The sequence below is a fragment of the Eucalyptus grandis genome, chromosome 3 (genome assembly GCF_016545825.1).
Source record: "Eucalyptus grandis isolate ANBG69807.140 chromosome 3, ASM1654582v1, whole genome shotgun sequence".
Taxonomy (NCBI): Eukaryota; Viridiplantae; Streptophyta; class Magnoliopsida; order Myrtales; family Myrtaceae; genus Eucalyptus; species Eucalyptus grandis.
In genome coordinates this window covers 36,650,269-36,671,283 of record NC_052614.1, presented here as the reverse complement: position 1 = coordinate 36,671,283, position 21,015 = coordinate 36,650,269, and the positions used below count along the sequence as shown (strand labels likewise).

The following is a 21,015-nucleotide window of genomic DNA, read 5'->3' as shown; positions in this document are numbered from 1 at the left end:
TTTGCTCTTAGACATTCCAAAAATTACTATACCAAATAAAACTAAATGTACATTTTAACTCGTTGGCGCCAAAGAATAAGGGCAAGAAAAATTCAAATAAAGAGAGCACAATTAAGGAAATTTTAATCTAATCCTACGTTACTACATTTTCACTATGGGCACGAACCCTATAAGTAGCTTAAAAAAATTAGCTCTATCCCATGCTTAAAATTGCAAGCCCAAAGAAGTGCAACACATGGAAATGGATTCAAGCTCGTGCTTTTGCAAGATCTGTTTGCTCTTGTGTTCGGTGTCGGTGTTGGTGCTCGCAAATGGAGTCCCCTCCATCCATGCACAACCGAAGGTCTTCGACGTGAAGAGCTTCGGGGCCATTGCCGACGGGCAGACTAACGATAGCAAGGTAAGAGAACAGCGAAAACCACCTCGCCCAGTTCATGGATCGCATCATGGAATCGGAGGGAGGTGTGCAAGACTCGACATGGCATGTTCACCTGAAAATGCTAACGAACCCGCGAGTCCAAAGCTTATTAAAAATGAAAAGACATGAACTTTACAATTGGCAAAAATGACTAATTATCACATCGTAAAGTATTGACTTTAATTCTTTTATTTTTTATTTTTTTCGAAGTGACTATCAATTTTTCCATTTTTCTAGGCATTTCTCGATGTGTGGACCCAAACCTGTCACTACGAGGGAGGAAGTGAGAGGAGATTGCTCGTCCCGCTAGGGACGTACATGGTCTGGCCGGTGGTGCTCAAGGGGCCGTGCGCCGGCCCCATCACCGTCACGGTCGAAGGGGTGGTCAAAGGGCCCGTCGACAAGTCAACGTTCTCCCTAGACCATTGGATCACCTTCCAGTCCGTCGATGGGTTGCTGATCGACGGCGGCGGCACATTCGACGGCCAGGGGCAGGAGGCTTGGTCTTACAACAATTGCTCCAAGAATTCCAATTGCAAGCTTCTCCCAGTAGTAAGTTCGTTCTCCCGCAGTGTGTTGTAACCAAAGGGTACTAGATCGGAAAGTCAGTAAACTTTTCTATCTTTTTATTAATTAAAAGATTAAAAGAATTTCAATTAACTTTTTTTATTGACTAATTAATCATTTTTATCATCTTTTATCGCGAAATAAATGGAGGCTTAATTAGTCTCACTTGATTTTCTCAAAATTGATGTTGACTTTCCTTTTCTAATAAAGTTGGACATTTCAATTAAAAAATTGAAATATGGGAAATATGTGTCTATAGTATTTATCTAATTGCATGATAAAACTTGGGAAAAATTACTCGTTCATGATTCAAATGATGATGCATCTCTGGCGAGCCTCCAACGAGTCTCTATTCTTTTCCCAGTCCTTGAGATTCAATTACGTCAAGAACGCATTGATCAGCAACATAACTTCGGTCAACAGCATGTTCTTCCACTTCGTGGTCTTCTCGTGCGATGCTCTCGAGTTCCGGCACGTCCAGATAGTCGCCCCCGATGAAAGCTCCAACACGGACGGGATCCACATAGGCCACTCGTCCCGCATCACCATTGCCGACTCGGTGATCTCGACCGGGGACGACTGCGTCTCGGTCGGGCCGGGGTCCAAGGGCGTCAAGGTCGTGGGCGTCCAGTGCGGGCCGGGCCATGGGTTCAGCGTGGGGAGCCTTGGGAAGTACCCAGGCGAGGCGGACGTGAGCGAGCTGTCCGTGAGCGGTTGTACCATGGTCGGCACTCAGAACGGCGTGAGGATCAAGACGTGGCCTTCTCCGCTCGAGAGCAGTGCCTACAATATCTCGTTTCAAGACATCACCATGAATAATGTGTCAAATCCCATTATCATTAACCAGGAGTACTGTCCAGTCGGTGGTTGTTCGAAGGAGGTACATTTACATCTTACTATGGCAATTAATCTTGAATCTTGTTGATTCTTGATTGCAATTCTCATGCGATACCCTATGAACTCTCTCTCTCTCTCTCTCTCTCTCTCTATGTAGTCGGGGTCGAATGTTCAGATCAAGGACGTTTGGTTCTCGAAGATCCAGGGCACTTCGGCTTCGCAGCTGGCGGTCAAAATCGTATGCAGTCCGAAGGTGCCTTGCGCGAACATCAATCTGGAAAGCATCGACCTCACATACCCAGGAGGGCACGCGGAGTCGAACTGCACTTACGTGAACGGCGAATCTCGCGGCGTGCAGAACCCCCCGTCTTGCATTTAGTACGGACAAATGAGAAGCTAGCTTTTTTCATATTTCCCTGACCGCGACAAGCGAGAAATGTCTAGTATTTGGTCAAGAACGTTGCTGGGTAGATACGATTGTTTGGCTTTCAATTATAAGCCTACATTTGGCAGTCAAAATAAAATGCTGAATATTGTATTTGGTGCATGTTCAAGACAAGATAAAGTCGGATATAAAAGAGATATACTGTGGCATCCCAAAATTCTTAACGACCTCTAATTACATTAAAGTCTATGAATAGGTGATGGAAGTACCCTCAAGTTATTTTATGGCCATTTAATCCATAATTTACAATAAGATATATGGCCAAGCTTTTAAGAGATAATTATGTGATAGGATAGAAAATTCTATCATTGGCCATGTGCATCATAAATTGGAATTTATGGATTTGTGACTATAAGTTTAATGGCCTTATTATTTATGCAATTAGATATTTATTTAAATGATGATTAAGATATATTATAAAAATAAAATAAAATAAACTTGGGCCATTTAAGTTTGGACCTAGGGCCCAAGTGAGATGGGCCTAAAGTGAGCCATAAGCCCGGCCCATTGTCGCGCATGGAGGGGGAAGGAGGAGCCGCATGGCTTCCTCCAAGTGTCTTCAACAAGGGAGACACTTGTCTCCTTCTTAGGGACAAGTGTCCCCCATGCAAGAGAAGAAGGCATGCAATATATAAGCCACCAAAAAGAAAGAGAGAGAGAGAGAGAGTGGCTGGTTTTGAGAGAGTGAGAGAGGGAGAGAGTTGCCGAGAGAGAGTGAGATGCGAGAGAGGGAGGCCGAGGAGAAGGAGCCGTCGCCGCCCGCATGCCGTTCGTCCGTCGCCGGTGTGCCGCCGTTCGTGTGGTCTAGAGGCAAGTTGGGGTCCTTTGCTGCTCTTGCATGTGTGTGTGTTACATGTATGTATAGTGTCGAATTTGAGTGATTGGAAGGGAGAAACCGAAGCTTGGATGGCTTGTTCTTGAGTGGTGTTGCTGTTTTCGCTTGAACAGTTCTAGTCAGAATGTTGTGTGAGCTTGCATGCATGTTTAGAGTTCTATTTTGGCTTTGATTTCTTCATGAAAGTTGTAGATAACATCTTAAAATACAACATACTAAAATTTGGTGGAAAATGATGGATATTTGAGGGGTCAAACTCTCATCTTACGGAGATGTCAGATCTGGAATGTTTTCGCATGAATCCGCTCGAGTCAGAATGTTTTGAGAGCTTGCATGCATGTTTAGAGTTCGATTTTGGCTTTTATCTCTTCATGAAAGTTATATATAACATCTTAAAATACAATATACTAAAATTTGGTGGAAAATTATGGAGATTTAATGGGATAAACTCTCATTATACGGAGACCTCAGATCTGGAACGATTTCACTGACCTCTTGATGAATTTGTGGTTGCATGTTGATTTGTGCTAAGAATCTCTCTTCAATTTCTTCATGAAAGTTGTAGGGGACATCTTAAACTAAAACATACTCAAATTTGAAGTGAAATTAACAAGTATAACCTAGTAAATAGACTAGATCTTGAAGACGGTAATTCTGGAGATGTATTACACGACACCCGAGACTTCATGGACCTAAATGACAACTATAAACTGGATATTTGACTTGGATCTCTTCATGAAACTTGTAGAAAACATCTTGATGTAAAACATATCAAAATTTCAGAGGAAAATAAGAAGAATAGATAGGTGAAAACTCAGTATTTAGGAGAAGCATGCACTGGACGATTCGGTGTTGGATCCAGAAGCTTCGTGAGACTGTAGAAATTTATCTAAAAAGAATCTGACTTGGAAGTCTTCATGAAAAATGTACTTGAATTTCTTTTCTATAACTCGGTAAAATTTAGAAATTTTTGGAGGTCATATGGATATTTTAATCGAATTTCTTCGGAAACTGTACATTCTGATTTCATTAGAAAATTATATGCTGTTTTGTGTGAATTATGAAATTTTGTGAAATTCTATTTGGCCATGTATTTTGCATGAAATCATTATCCTATTGTCTTGATTTTTACTTGCCTTAATTTTTATGATTTTTGAGAATTATATAGATATTAAATTAATATTTTTGAAAATGGCACAAGCTGAAATTTAAATAAATGAAAAAGGGCATGAAAAATGGATTATTTTATTTGGCATAATTCCATTAAATTTTATTCCATAAATAATTGTACCATGTAGTATGAATGATGAGGTCTTGATGTATGCATGACAATGAATTGAGATGCATGTGGGAATTCAAATGCTTGAACATGATTGTTGATTTGCCAATACATCATATGCCATGCTAAATTAAGACCGAAATTGGTAAACATGAATAATGTTAAATGAGGAGGTTGTTGTGGTGGATGATGATGCCCGGTGGCCTAGTGGCGTAATTCCGAAGATTCCTCGGGAGTGTCGGGATGCCCGTGGAATACGGGGCGTAATTCCCGGGAGGCACAGTGGTATGTCGGTACATAATTCCGAAAGCCCTGTCGGAGGTCTTTGCCTGATGGGAATGCCTCGCGATGCCAGGATTGGGGTGCGGGATGCCCGGCTAGGGAGTGTAAATGCCGGAAGCCCTATCGGAGGTCTTTGCCCGAGGGGAATGCCTCGTGATGCCAGTTGGGATGCAAGATACCCGGAATGTGGGGGGCCGGATGCCCGATGGCCTGAAATGGCTGATTGCCGGAGGTTTTTCTCGCATGGGATGCGAGTGTAAAATATGAGATTAAATTGATGATCCGATGAAGGGTGATGTGGTGATCAAATTGAAAGTTAAAAGTGGAAATTGAACCATGCATGATATGATATGATGAAGATCACCCATGGCATGATGATATGCATGATGATGATGATGATGTATGATGTGATATGGTGATGATCACCCATGGCATGATGATATGCATGATGATGATGATGATGTATGATGTGATATGGTGATGATCACCCATGGCACGATGATATGCATGATGATGATGATGTATGATGATGATATATGATGTGGCATGATGACATGCATATATGTGTATGGTATGATGAAGTCATGATGATGATGACATGTGTGTGATATAATAATGTCATGATGATGATGATATGAGTATGACATGATGATACACATGTATGTGTTATGATTGTGGTGATGATGCATGATAGTATACACCTAGCTTCAAGGTAAGTAATGCCTGAGATGCATGTATGACTTGTATGATGCATTGAGTGGTTATTAGATTCATTTACCTGCTGAGTGGTTGTACTCACCCCTTTTGGAAAATAAGATTTCAGACTAGAAAAGATACATCTGCTGCCACTGCTACCAGTAGATGAATCAAGTGGTTGGTTATGATTCTAAGGAGGAGAATAGCAAAGGGAGGAAACTTTTGGATGCCGACACTGATCAATGGACTTTGAGTATTCGACTGTTGGAGAAGATGTCGGTCATCCTTTGAAGTGTAGCCGAGTATAGAAGACTACGGCATTTTGATGTACTGACTAAAGATGTCCATCTGCTCTATGTAAATAAACGTGTTCAGCTTTAACTTATATAAGATGTTTAGTAGATGTGCATCGTTTTCTGAATATAGGGAAAGGAGTTGTTGGATGTGCTTCCGTATATAAATTGCGCAAGGGACCGATCTAAAAGATGTAAACCCCAGGTTGTATGGACCCGCTGCAATTGAAATGATATTAGAGTGACATGTTATTAGGAAAAGTGAATGGTAAGCGAACTGTGGCGACCTCAAATCGGATCGGGGGCCATCGAGAGGTGCCACATATACACTAGATAAAATTATCTCATGAAGAAGTAGGATAAAGATAAATAAGATTTTTAATATTTATAATAAGAAAATTATTTTGTTCGAACGGCAATATTCTTAAATAAACAAAATTAAAATTATATTTTAATATAAATAATATTGAGAAAATTTCAAAAGGGATCCGAAATGTCATCATTTTCTTGAATAAGGATTCAAAGTAGACTCTTTATTTCAAATAAGAATTTGAAATACCATTGTTTTCTTAAATAAGAGTCTGAAATGAATATCGTTTCAAACAAGGACCTAAAATGTTATATTTGTTTCATATAAGGACCTGAAATAATTATTTCTGACAATCAAAGATATTTTTATCATTTTTTTTTCAATTCTTCATCCTTTTCTTTGCCGAGGTGACCCTCACCCTAGGGCCATCTACGAGATCAACTCTCGCCAACCCTAGGCGAGGCCAACCCCTACCAAATCTAGTGAGGGAGGGGGCTCGACGACCCCGCCAGCCGCTAGTAAGGGGTCCACCATAGCGAGGTCACCCTTGCCAAATCTAGCAAGGGTCAACCTCACTTTCCCCAAGCAAGGGCTTAACCACCCTCGACGAGCGATGAACCCCCGTGGCCAGCAAGGGCTTGCAGGCCCTTACTAGCAGCCAACGAGGTCATCCAGCCCTCACTGACCTCGAGTGAGGCCACCCTCGCCAAATCTGGCAAGGACTTACCTCACGAATGGCCCTAGGGCAAGGGTTGCTCACCTATGCCCGGCGTGGATGGCCCTCGCCCGCACAAGGGGGGAGCAACCCTTGCCAACCCTCTATGGGCATCACTAGTGGTTGGCTGCCCACCAAGGAAGAGGAAGAAGAACCATATATATAGAAAAAAAAGGGGGAAAATGGAAAATGAAGAAAATGCCCTTGATTGGTCAAAAAATTTAGTCAACTAGTGACCGGCAATGTCAGGCTCTTATTGAAATAACTAATGCCACTTTAGGTTCTTATTTGAAATAAAACTTATTTCAGATCTTTATTTTAAAAAATAAGGGCAATTCGGGTTCTTTTTTGAAATTTTCTTAATAATATTTGAATTAAAATATAAGAAATTCAAAATAATAAAAATAAAAAATGCATTTATTTTAATTTAATCTTATTTTCATTTATATATTCGAATTTAATTCTATTTTATAAAATAAATTCAATTTATGAATTTATTACATATTTTTGTATTTTTGTATTTTCGGTATCTTAGTACAATTTACTATTTAATAAAATTTTATTAGAGAATAAAGGAAGGGGAATAAAGAAATAAAATAAGAAATTAATTTAAAAAGAGAGAAAAACAAAAATAAAGTAGGCAAAAGTATTGCGGGAGATTTTTTTTCATTTTCGTTTGTAAAATTTTTGGCTCATTTATATTCATATGCCTAATATACATTATTTGATGTAAATACATCCGATTTTATTACCGCAATCACAAAACAATGGATAAGATATAGCAAATTCATATCATATTTTATCTAGTCATATCCTAGTCAGATATCCGAATGACCAAATGCAGCTTAAATCCTTCTATGAGCTAGGTTAAGTGGTAATTAGAAGAGAAAATGTGTTCTTTGATACCACATTTGACTTCTGCTAGAAATGTAAAATATGCTCGATTGAGCATGTCGAGTTTGTTTCAATTGAAACAAGGAGTCTTTTCTTCTTATGACAGCATTGTTAATGTAACAAGATGTTTTGGCCTGTGAAAGATCCTGGTACATAAGCTAGACAGAATTCTGTTTCCTTGTTGGCTATGTCTAGCATATTATAAGCAGATCATTTTGTGCTAGGAGTACTCAAATTGAACTCGCAAGCGGAGTCGGTGGGATTTGGCAGAGTCGATTTTTTTGCAGTGTTGCAAAGGTCCTTGCTTTCTTGACATCTAGGCACTGCCGCTTCCTTTGAAAAGAAGAATCTCTCGAGAGTCTTTGTGTCTTGGATCGAGTTGTCGACGTGATTATACAACCAACACGTCCAAGGTCTTCAAATCTCTAGTTGTGCAATGTGACTGCACCGAAGCTTACGATGGACTTGAATCAAGACTACCTGATCCAAGACTTGCTAAGTGAACAACGAGCATCTGCATCATTTCCTGTAGCTTTCTAGCTGAGCATCCATATCATCACTGTGATTCACCCCATTCGCATGTCCTTTCATAGCTGAGGTGTCTGTCACAGCACAGTAAGTCTGTATCTTTTTTGACTCTTCGGATTAATCTGAAAGGTTGTAAAAAGAAGGGAAAAAAAAACTTAAACCAGCTTTTTCTTTGCTTGGTACTCTTATCTAAAACTGAAAAAATCAACCTTGCATTCTGTTACTTGTTTACCAAAAGCCGTCTAAATTGTTGGGTTACTTCTGCAGCAGTGTTCTGCACTTCTGAATTTCAGGAAAACTGCATATGCATGGAATTCTTTCATTTTAAGTTTGGGTGGACTCAGAGCAAATCTAATGGCAATCATAATAGGCCACTCGTGATTATCGGATTGGAGTGTAATAAGGATGAGTAATACCACATCGAATACAACAAAGTTATCCTTTCTTTTGGCCTTCCAGTATAAGAAAACCGAACAAACATGGCGTTTCTTCCCCCATTCATGTGATTTCCTCAGGATTTCCGAGTGCAAAACCGTGCCCATCTGCAGCAGGAACAAAATATATGGCACTTTATCTTCTTGTCTTTACTCTCAGACCGTTGATTTACTTTCTTTCTCAAGTTCTAGGCATTTCTCAGACATAAGTCAGAGGTGAAATGGAATATGTCAGAACGGTGTTGTGTGATCAAGAAAGACGGGCCTGTCAGTGCCCTTATGTCAGAACCATGTTGTTTGACCAAGAAAGAAGGGCCCTTTTCAGTGCCCTGATAGGTGATAACTGAATCCCCGATAGATTTGCAAAATCAAGTGAAGCAAGTCAAGACTATAACAATAGGCTCTGCTCAATTAGATTGAAACTCTCATGCTTTTGCTCTTCTTTCTTGGCATAAAAAGGTCTACACTAGTTGCTAGCATTGTATAGAACATGGTATATATACTGTAATTACATTGACAACCTTAGTTGAACTACCCTACAAATGCAGATCTATCCAAAAACAAAACACAAAAGAGGCTACACAGTAGACCCTGCTGAGGTATGCAGCCTATTGGCATGCTCCCATTGCTTGACCAATTTGGCATAACCATCAGTGGATGCCACCGAGAATTCTGTCAGTGAGCTTATTGCGACCGACATTCCAGCACACAGAACCCTTACGGCGAGATCAGCCATTTTCTCGGGCGTCATCACCTCTTCCACCTGGCTAAACTCCACCATGTCCATGCCCCTGCCGTTTTCCTCGTTTGATACCCCTCCGAACCTCTTCGATCCACCCAGGGCATTCCTGGAATCATCTTTGAGCTGTTGCTCATAGATCGACCCCATCCCAGCTGCGAAGAAGTCTAGACCGTCGAGCACTGGGATCTCTGAGATGGAATCGAGGAATCTCGACCACTGGGTGCAAAGACCATAGATGGGCAGGGTCCCGCTTGACCGTCTGGGAGGGGATGCCAGTTTCGAGGTGTCGGGGTCGGACCCCTCACATCGGAGGAGCCATCCTGTGAGTGCACGCATGTAGGATCGCTGAGAAGCGATCCACGATTCGAAGCAGGCTCGCCAGTTCCTTAATTCATTCTCAAGATTGGACGCCAAGCGGGCCAACCTGTTTGGATCCGTAATAGACATGTAAGATCTTCTCTTGGCTTCGAGTTTAGAAGGTGTGCCGGCCAGCAAGATTTTTGCCTCGTCCAAGGTCCGCCTCTGTAATTGGTGGCACTCTGCCATTACATTCCACATCCTGGATAACCTGCAAACAGAAATTGATGATATATATTAAACTAGGTTATACGGTATTTTTTTCATTCACATTTTACAAAAGATCGGCTTCAACTCATCTCAGGTGTAGTAGCACTGGATACAGTTGGTTTACCCAAGATAAATAAGAGATTATGGAAAACTCTGCAGAAAGGAACTCAATAAATCAAATGTGACACCACTTCAGTATGCAGTCATCAAAGATTCGTCTTTCTTTGCTGTTTTGCAAGAATTAAGATCCTTCTGATAATGGAACCAGGGCTTTGGGACTGAATCTCATCTTTATGACGACTTTGTAATCCAGTCACGAGGCCAAAGAATGAATAACTGGGCACAAGACTCGTGCTGGGGTGGAATGGCAGGGGTGTTCTTAAGATGCACAACAGGGCAAAGAACTATTACAAAAAGTAATGCAAGAAATGGCCCATGAATCAACGGATGAAACTTTTACCGTGTGGTTTGCTATGCTTGTGATAGTGTAAATAAAGCTACGTTTCCACAATCACCGGCAATTATACACGTTAAAAATAGTACATATAATAAAGCAGGTTTGAACCATCTGTCATGCCATCTCTGCATCATCTGTACAAAATGGCTTGGAACAATAAACAAAAGAGCTTGATGTGGTTAGATTTACATACCCTTGCACCAAATCTACAAGCTGAGGATGCAATTCTTCGTCCCTTAAAGTTTCAATCCTTTTGGAAATGGCCTCTACCGAGTGTATAGATACCTTTATCTGAGTATGTAGATCTCTGATGGCTGCCCTCGTTCTATCCACAGAAGATGGATCCTCTCCTTTCACATCTTGATTCTTCAGCTGTGAGCATTTCTTCTCATACGCAATCCGAACTTTCTCCCCAGCCTATTGCCATTGTGAAAAGTAATATAATATCAGTCTCCTCCATCATCTTGGATATATATACAGCAATGTTAAGATATTGATTCATTATGTTACTGGTAGAAGCAGGGATAGAGGCGACCTTTACATTACTAAAATCTCACTATTGAAAGAAGGATGAAAAATCAGGAAGGCGGCAGTAAGAGTGATCAACAAAATGTTGAGGTGAAAAGAAAACCACTAGCCTATTTAGAAATCCATTTTTCGGTTTCAAGCAAACTCAAAAGTACTACAGGTAGCAAGCCAGTGCCACCTCCTTCAGGTATCAACAAGAAAACTGACTCGTACTTAAAGATTGAAAGCAGTTTGCCAACTGTGTTGTTATCTCCATTTTCACAAATATTATGGAAAAAAAATTGGAGTCAATTCTCAACAGTGTGCTAAAAAAGCCTCTAGTTGAAGTCTATTGTAGAAGTCTAGCTTCATACCCTGACTTCTTCATAGAGTTTCTTCTCCCAGGCATATAATCGATCCATTGTCGACTGATGACCACTGGAAAAAACAGATGACTCATCCGAAAAGTCACTGTTACTCTCAGAACTGTCGTTTTTAGAACTTGAAGAGCTCATTAGAAATCTTGATGAGGATGAGCGTGATGAACCAGACCGAAACAGAGCCACTGGATTCAGCATCTTCATTGCTGCAACAACAGATATCAATACTTGTGATTATTACATTATCAAAAAGTTCACCTTCATCAAACAGTTCTGTACTAACAATATGATTTGTGACATAAAATACAAACAGATTTGATGACAACTGTGGGCCAAAACAGTCCGATTTACTCACACCTCAATTGCCCTGACTTTCTCTTGAAATTACACCAACTGCTATTTGTCAAATATCTTACTGAAAATTTCATATAGGCAAAATTGCAATCAAAAGCTGAAACCAAGGAGAAAAGGCATAAGATAATCTAACCGGTATGTTCTTTGAGCTTGAGTAGTGAGCTCTGCCAACCTCTAACAGAGATGAGACTTCATTTGCTGAGTTGCAAATATTTGTGAATTGAGTTTCCAGTTCTTTGATGACTTCTGCCATGCTCGTTGGCTTTCGGTTTACATAAACTGTGAAACCTGGCACTTCTTTAGCAGCTGCTGCTTCTCGATTAGTCACTTCCACTTTTCCAACATTTTGCGGCGGCTGTACTACTTCCATGCTCTGAGTACCATGGGACTGTAGCCCTTTGACTTCATCCTCAGATTCACAGCTGTTGTCTGTTTCCTCATCCTCATCCTCTTCCTCGTCATCAACATCTTCCACTAAAACTTCCTCAGTGGGGAAATTAGCATCTCTGTTGCCTCTATCTTCATCAACATACGAGTGGTGATCACATTCTTCGTGCTCAGTTTCTTCTTCCAAGTCTGGAATCCCCTCTTCCTCTCGGACCTGCCTCAATCCTCTGGTCTCATCATCCATAGCCATATGATCAATACTACTCCGAGTGGGGTATCCATAGTAGTCCAGGGATGAAAAGGGGTTCCAAAAATAGTCCCACTGTGAAGTTTGAGGGGACGGAGGAGGGAAATTGGGTCTATTGTTGGGGGAGTAAGAATGTACGAAGGATTCTGTGGGGAGGGATGCGCTGGAAAGAATCCATCAATGCCCATTTGATGAATTGGAGAATAATTCTGAACATGGACTGTTTCCGGTGACCGTGGTCTCTCCATGACGGAAACCGCTGGAGTCCCGCCGGACCTTAAATAATTCACTTTCAACGACGACTTTGGTTTTGGTTCAATTTGCGCCGGAGAGAATGATCTCGGAGAGATTGAAATGAAACCGTTGCTGCTTTTCTTTATCGGCGTAAATGTTGGGGTTGAAAGCGAACCCAGGAAGAACTGTGGCGGTTCATCCTCTTCAATGTTGCTGCTTTTCTTTATCGGCGTAAATGTCGGGGTTGAAAGCGAACCCAGGAAGAACTGTCGCGGTTCATCCTCTTCAATGTTGCTGCTTTTCTTTATCGGCGTAAATGTTGGGGTTGAAAGCGAACCCAGGAAGAACTCTCGCGGTTCATCCTCTTCAATGTACTCCCAAAGAGCTTTGGAAACTTGTCTCAAGGACTGAATGTAAGCTTTATGTCCAGTAGCAAATCGAGTTCTCTCCGCCACCGCCTCCTTAATGAATCGCTTCCGATCCTTACATAGCTTGACCGCCTCTTCATCGTCAAGCTTTGATGAGGAACACCCCATCTTGCACCTCAGATTTCCAACTCTCTTCACACTATGAACTTTTAAAATGCAAATCGAAACGGAATTCACAAGGGTGTTCTCTTATGCTTATCACCAGATACATAAGGATCTCCGTAAGCTGTTCGAGATTGATCGCGAAATATCTAAGGAGCAATTAAAAACACACATTTAGAGAGTGAAAACAATCAAGTTACCATAGCAGGCACAATCTACATATGCAGCTTTATGCGTAAAATATAAAGAAAAAAGAATTTAACGGGTGCTTTCCTTGAATTTTAAGTCATGGACAGGGACTAGGAACAAAAACATGCGGCTTACGTTAAGAAGCAAGAAACGAAGATTCTGCTAAGCACTGGCCAGCTGAAAAGAGCAAAGTTCAAACAAGCGGAACAAACTTCAATGGCTAAAGACGACGAAAACAATGAGACACTCCAAAACCTCATGGCCCCTTCGAAGCGGAGTTATACCTTAACAAAGCGAATGTTAGATCCCGGCGCCTCCAAACAACCTAAGAAGAGAACCAATCGAGAAGAAGGGAACCGGTGGCAGAATGGAAGGCAAAAAGAAATTGATGGGCAGATGGCATTATGAAGAAATACCAGTCAAACGCAGAAAAGAACGGGCAATCGCTTTGCCGGACATATTTCGACTTAAAAAAAAAAGAAGAAGTGAGAGAGAGCAAGCGGAGGAACGGAATTAAACAAAAGAGAAGAGAGAGAGAAGACACCCAAAAGAAGATAAAAGGTATTCCTCAGGTACCAATCTAAAGCTGCTACGTGGGAGTGAGAAGAGGACTGGGGAAAAGGAATGGAGATAAAGTAGATTAAACAGCAGAGAGAGAGAGAAGAGAGAGAGGGGGGGCAGAAAAAGAAAGCATTTTTCTGGGCCAAAATCGAAGAATTAAAACACGAACGGAGTCCGAAAGATCACTCAGCTGCATAAAAATCTACAGGCGCGTACCAAAAGCGAATAAGAAAAATCGACACAGCACTGAATATCTACAAAAGCTCAGGCATTTTCCGCAGGGAGATACGAAGAATTCCTGAGAACCCATAATTTCTCCCCCGCCAGAGAAGGCTCTCCGATAGCAACACCGACAGCAGCAACAACGACGACACCGGTCACGAGAGCCCGAGCTAAAACAAAGCGGACCCAGAGACAAGAACGAGGGAGGAAAAGGAAGAGGACCCATCTGCTCGCGAGCCATGTCACTGTGTATAACAAAGAAGAGAGAGAGAGAGAGAGAGGGGGGGGGGATGAAAGTGCAAAAGAATAAAAAGACGGCATTTTCCGGGGTAGCGAGAATGGCGACGTACCTGGACTGTAGCGAGCGAGCGAAGGAGCGAGGAGTTGGGAGGAGGGAAGATGGCGAGGCTGCGAGAAGGTGAGGGAATCACAGTGCAGATAGAGAGAGAGAGAGAGAGACGTTGGTAGAGAGAGAAGGGGGAGGGGCAACGGTCAAAAGGGAAGGGGCAGCGCAGCGAAGAAAAGGAAAAGGTGGGGAGGGGGTGGTGGGGAGAAGTAGAGGCGATGGAGAAAAAGCAAAGCTACCAGGAATAACATGAGTCAGAAACGGAATATGGTGTCGCGATTTTAATGCCTCCCATGTTCGCCTTTATTACGTTAGCGCCACTGGGAGCCCCGTGCTATGCGCAATTACACAATTGCCCTCGCCTAAACTGTGCTTGCCCTTTTGAGTGGAAAATGACAGATGATTCACGGCCTTCGATTCGATATATAATGCGATTCCAGAACTTTCAATTTATTTAATATAGTTCATAAAATTATGATATATGTTTAATTTAGTTCTCACATTATAGAAAAATGTTGAATGTGCCAAAAGTCTAGGAATCTTATTAAATAAATTAAAAGTTCAAAAACGATATCATGCATTGAGCTAAAATTAAAATCTCATATTGAACAAGGGATTGCATTATACATTGAATCAATATCGATGAATATTTGTGTCATTATTCTTTTCCTTTTGCGGTTGAACCATTTTAATCCTTATCGAGTATCAAGCTAAGTCGAGTTTCTAGCAAGACAGCTGCTAAAAGCAACATTTTGTTGCGCTACGAATTCCTTTCGTGATTGGATTTAGTACATAGTTTCGACTAAATAAGCAAGGATTAGGGTTTAGGCTGATCGGTGGGATAGAAACGGAGGTTCGAGAGGCCGCATTTTCGGTCCCATGCCGACACAAGTTTCTTTGCCTGTATTCTTATTCTCGATAGGTGCCCATAAAAGGTTGACTTTGATTTGTACAGAATCTTTCGGGGATAATATGAATAGTAAATACCGACGTCAAATGCTTAAAAAATCCGAGGAGCGCAAGCATGAGAGAAGTGCATTTTCTAAGGATTTAAATATTTCTGTTCTTCCTCAACTATCCGTAATTGCTTCCATTGTATCCATAGGAAAATGTGTAAATTAATAAATCCTCTGAATTTCTCCTACATCTTAATATTGAGATTCAAATAGTTCTATCCTATGATAACTTTCCTGAGAATATTCCCAGTCTCGAGATATCTTTATCTTTTATATCTCACAGCAACCTTCCATGCGTAATTATTTATATATTTGGTGATAAAATATTCTTATTTAGTATTTTCCAAATAAAATTTATTTCCTCTGTTATTTCCTCAACTAATCACTATCAAATGTGCACACGCCTTGTGTGTGTATCCGGGATATTGACACCCAAAAGATTATGACTCTGTTTGCTTTGCTCGAAAAACGAATGATCCAAAAAACATTTTTTAGAAAATGACTACTTGTATTGATTGAAATAATTAGCCAATGAAAAAAATTTCATTGTGAAAATAGATATAAATCTACATATTTTTGTAAATGATGAAAATATTTTTATATCGTTCATTTTTGTAAGTGATAAGAGCAATCATCTCTAAGAAAGTAATTTACAAATTATTCATTTTTCGTGAAGCATACCGAGCAATCATGCAAAGGAGATGCTACTGCCATGACAAATGTATGATTCACACTACTTTTGCTTAGTGACAGTGCATGGAATGCGAATGACTTTAATATATGAAGCAGTATATCACGCAGGCTTTGCAAATACCAAGTCTTTTTCTCTTCAAGAGATTGGCCGATTAGATTTTTTTTACGTATAAAAGGAATAAATTTATCCCAGGAAAATAGCGAAAAATAATTTAAACAAGTGAAGAAAGAGATAGAGTCAGAATATTTGATATTTTCTAAGTAAAAATAATGAAATTAGATTTCGCAAAATTGGAAAGATTCTATTTTGAAAACCGGAAGAGGATTTGGAAATCACCTTTCAATTATCTTGTTGATTTTTTTAATTATTATTTTATTGCGGACAATAAAAATTCAAAACAGCTTGAATGTATTTCACGGAAACTCTTTGCAAGAACTTGGAGTTTGAAATTCTCTTTGCACCTCTATGAGTAATATACAAAATACATATAATATGTTTATTTATTTATTTATTTATTCTCTTTGGGTGCATTTTTTCCACAGCCCATCTTTTTAGGGCACTGGACTAATCCAAAATTTATTTTACAATGACTAATTTAGTCCTAATTTTTACAACTTTAATAAATTTACTTTGAAATCCTTTTGACGATTTTCCAGAATAGCCACTTCCAATAAATTTTAATGGAGAATTTTTTAATGTTGACACTTGTCATCCAGCCAATGTCAGCTCAAATTGAAAAATAAGAGAGATCAAAAATATATCTAAAATGTAAATGTCGAGATATCTTGAAATCGAGATCCACGAAAGATCGAAACTTCTGGTCCAATCGTTCATTCTTTTTTTCTTTGCTTTGATTGTATCTGAGCTTTGTTTTATTAGTGAGAAGCCCAAAAGGGTTTTTTACAGGTTCTTGAAACTTTGACTTTCTTCCATTATAACCTGAAATCGATCCTCCGGGGGGAGCAATAGGGACGCTCCCGTGTTCCTTGGAACTCGGAAGAAGAAAATGGTCAGTGTGGGGCCCACTACATATCAAGGGCAATCTCGTCTCTTCAATTTTAAACGCTGTGCCCGGGGCAATTTCGGCCCCAGAAATAGCCGTTCCATCCCTTTCTGTTGAGGTTTAGGTGAGATCTTACGCGTGTTAGATTAAGCCGCCTCAATAAGATCCAAATAATATATATAGTAACAAGATCTCTGTTTGGGCAAAATCTGCCAAGCTTGGCAATTAAATAATCTAAGAAATTAATTTATCAAGACGGTTGATGAACCTGTCAACTAATATTAGGGTTTAGCCTTTGTGAACCCATTTGTATCATAAGACCACGAAGACAAAGTAGCAAATATCTTTTTCACGTCTTTACTTTATCGATAGCTGGTTTGAGAAGATGATAGCCACATCAAGACTGAGACACGATCAGACTCCTACGGGAGGCAAAAAGGGAATATCTTACAAACGAGCGAAAGCTAGATAGGTGTAAATCCCACCTATTTAAAAATTCGATATAATTTCTTCAAATTAAAACTCTTGATATCTATATTTGGCATTACTTTCAGGATATTCTTGAGATTATATTTATAAAAAAAAAAAAAGCAAGTGTTGAGTATAAGATATACATATTACCTTGCCATTAATAGATCCTTATAGTTCAAGGAAAACAAAAAAGAAAAAACCTCACTTCGAGGTTTTTTGATAAGAAGGTGTGAGGGTTAAGTAAAGCGGCCGAAATCTAAAAGGAATTTTGCAAAAAGCAGAAAAGAGAGAGTCCGCCCAAAAGCAAAAGATTTGAAGCTTGACCCTACCACCACCGCCCTCACCTTGCACTGGATAAATGCTTTGGTTCTCCACTTTCCGCAAATGCCCCTGTGATCTCCACATTTTCACATGACGGGTGCCTTTGCATCGAAGGTTTTGCCAAAGGCGGTTTCCAACGAGATGCACCGTCTTGAAAATGTCATGCTCTTGTATTTTGTCGTACCCCTCCCGCATAAAATGCAGCCCTTCACAATCGCTTTCAAGACTTTTTAAGCCGAATCTTAGAAAATTTGTAAATTTGTCCAATTTGGTAAAATCAACACCTCATCGTTATTACCACTTCTTTGATGGCTATGATGATTTGGGCTTTCTCCCCCTCATGAAGAGAAAGAGTTCGAATCCCCTCACGGTCACTTGAGGTCTTAAATGAGACACTGGGGGTTGTGAGTCCTCCCGTTTACTTGTCCCCCAAGTTTACTCACCAGCTGCTGGCTATATAGGGTTCTTGGGTCACAAAAAAAAAAAAAAACACCTAGGGTGGCCCTCGTCGGCATCAGGGAGGGCCTCCCTCGCCCGACCCAGTCGAGGGCTGCCCTTGCCGGATGACAGCTTCCCTCCGACGTGGCCGTCAAAGGGAAAAGAGAAGAAGAAAAAAAAAAGAAAAAGGAAAAAAGAAGAAGATGAAAATGCCCTGGTAAGGTAAATGTGTCACGCTTGCAAATTTGGGTTTTTCATGTTACAAAAAAAAGTTTGAGGTAAATTTGTCATTTTAAATAAAGTTTGAAGTTTTTGGTGGTTTTTTCACTTTTTATTTTTTATTTTTTCATTTGGAGCAATCGATTTTCCCTAAATCACGGCTTACGAAAGTATATGCCTTAGGTGAGATAATATGCTATGTTTTGGAAAGTGGAAGAAAACTGAGAGAATGAAAGTTTTTTAGTGAAATTTTTTGAAGAAAATATATAATTTGTGAAAAAGAAATTAGGATCGCCTTCTCTTCAAATTTTCTTCCCCTAATCTCACGAACATTGCATATATTTGGACAAGAAAATATTCATGGCATAAAAAGAAGCCGTGACTCACCATTATATTGCCCCTAACATTCACTTCATGGACATGTTAATGCCCTAATTTTAATTTTCCTAGTTTAAAGCAGATGGATAAAAAGATAGATATATTGACTAATCATTTTTAAAAATCCAATGTAACATATAATAATTCATGTCATCAAATAACATCTCATTTGTCATGATTAAACATTTATCAATAGTTTAAAAGCTAGATCGAAAAAATTAAAAGTACATGAACAATATTGCATGTTGGACCAAAGTATAAAGATCATTTCTATCATTTTCCAAAATCCTTTTTCTAACAAGCATATAACCAAAACCAACAAAATCCTCGAGAGTCCCTTGCGGTGTAAAATAATAATAATAATAATAATAACAAGCTGAATTTAGACGACACATATTGATATACACTTTTTGATCCATTTTAGCAAGGGCGTTTATTCTATATACGGTTTGAATTTTTTATTCTGATATAGTCTCCTAAGGTAATTTCTAGTATTAGCGGTGCTTAGAACATGAACAATTAAATTCATTTTAGGAAAAGTAGAGACATGACTAAATATGTAGAAGGGTTTTCTGAAACACGCTACATATAAAAGCAATCTCTCTCTTACCAAGATGAGGCTGGCAATTTGTGTCTTGTCATGTAATTAATCATATTGTGTTGAAACAGGGCATAACTCGATTATGACTAGCTCAAATATGACACATTTAGTATGTAACCAACTGCCTTCATACAATATAGCTAATGAAGTGATCTTTGTAACATTTTTTTTTTTTTTTGGTGAAAGGTAAGAAATCTTTGTAACATGTTTATCGTAGCTAACGACATAAATATTAAACGTGTTAGCACGGTATTGCCATAACATGATTTGTTAATTCATTTATAAATATACATGTACTTGTGTGCATGATTGACACATTTACATACGATAACTTGTGTCATGTTTAATTCATTTCTAGACGATATTAGTAATTTAGCTTTAAATTACATCTAAAGAGCATTTTTGGGTTAGATTTTTCAAATTACATGATTTTTGTATCCCTAAACATTTTTTAATTCGCCTTCTGCTCTTTTTAACATGGATGGTGATTTTATAAATTTTTAAGGATAAATAAATCTTTAGTCATGAGTATTAACTGTGTTTAAAACATATCTATTTATATCGTATAATAAAATGGCATGTAACTCATTAACTTTAAAATGTCAATTAGCATATAAACCAGTTAAGCAGGTCAACAATTCATGTAAAAATGAGTTTTTGTTGTGTACAAAATGTTTCATAAGATAAAGGATGGATCGGAAAATCGAATTGGCAACTTTCGATTTTACAGATATATCTTCTGCCGCTCGATCAATAATGATCTTGTTGGTGACAGGCGTGTACTTTGTCCTTTGTGTCATCCTTTTGTTCGGTTTCCCCACCGATGCTTCCCCGTTCCCCAGAGCACTTTCCCTTTGTAGATCCCACGAACCTTTTGAAGATAGCCCGATTTATGTTCAACCATAGGTTGATTAACATGTCTCGTACGATTTTCGAACGAGCTCACTCTATACAAGCATCCGCTCGCAGTTTGACATGCTATAAAACGTGTCGATTTCATAGGCCAGTCTTCGTAATTCGAGCATCCCTCTCTTTCTGTCTAGGGCTGCCATCCGGGGCAATTCTACTAAATAGCTGAACCGGACTGCACATAAAAATAGGTACGATTCTTGATTCCAAAATTTTAGAATTGGTACTATGTAGGTAGATTTTAGATTCTGAGTGTTGAACCTACCCTCCCACTTAAAAACCAGTTAGAACATATTGTTTGAAGTTGAGAGAAGATGATTTAATATTCTTAAATAAGCTTAACTCCCAATAACTTTATATTTTGATTTAATACCACGAAAAATCTCAAACTAGTACATATGTGATAAGTGTACAAAAAACTAATTTTTTGACAAAAAAAAAAATCCCAAAGTTACTACCAAAGTAATTTTTTGACCACAAAAACCCTAAATTAGTATATTTGCGACAAATTTATCATTTATTAGTTTTGGTTAAATTGGATTGATATTACAAAAAACCACAAACCGGTATATCTAAGACCAACGGAAGATAATCCTAAAGTGGTACACTCGTCAATGCCATGTATCATCTAACTTAGCAATATAACGGTAAAATTTAACAGAAATTAACAGATATAATTTGTCACAGGTATATTAGTTTGGAGTTTTTTATGATAAAAAATTAGTTCATGAGAAATTTATTACAAGTGTATCAGTTTATGATTTTTCAT

At 39.2% G+C, this 21,015-nt stretch overlaps 2 protein-coding genes across 2 annotated transcripts; one reads left to right on the top strand and one right to left on the bottom strand.

Moving 5' to 3' along the window:
- The first annotated feature begins 235 nt into the window (after positions 1-235).
- LOC104439586 (exopolygalacturonase) lies at positions 236-2,201 on the top strand. Its single transcript, XM_010052633.2, has 4 exons — positions 236-400; positions 656-970; positions 1,350-1,865; positions 2,028-2,201. Exons 1-4 carry the CDS (start codon positions 236-238, stop codon positions 2,199-2,201), a joined length of 1,170 nt encoding a protein of 389 aa, XP_010050935.2.
- A 6,721-nt stretch (positions 2,202-8,922) lies between these two features.
- On the bottom strand, positions 8,923-14,446 carry LOC104437347 (nitrate regulatory gene2 protein). The gene is given in 6 exon segments (XM_039310091.1): positions 8,923-9,843; positions 10,493-10,716; positions 11,181-11,403; positions 11,684-12,276; positions 12,279-13,087; positions 14,261-14,446. Coding segments are annotated over 5 exon segments (2,439 nt in total). The 5' UTR covers positions 12,945-13,087; positions 14,261-14,446; the 3' UTR covers positions 8,923-9,110.
- Positions 14,447-21,015: the final 6,569 nt, after the last annotated feature.

Bases quoted from the DNA above. Each gene is read 5' to 3' on its own strand.
- LOC104439586 (XM_010052633.2), top strand. From the start codon at position 236: ATGGAAATGGATTCAAGCTCGTGCTTTTGCAAGATCTGTTTGCTCTTG. The intron at 971-1,349 runs GTAAGTTCGTTC...TTCTTTTCCCAG, and splicing joins ATTGCAAGCTTCTCCCAGTA to TCCTTGAGATTCAATTACGT. The intron at 1,866-2,027 runs GTACATTTACAT...TCGAAGATCCAG, and splicing joins TCGGTGGTTGTTCGAAGGAG to GGCACTTCGGCTTCGCAGCT.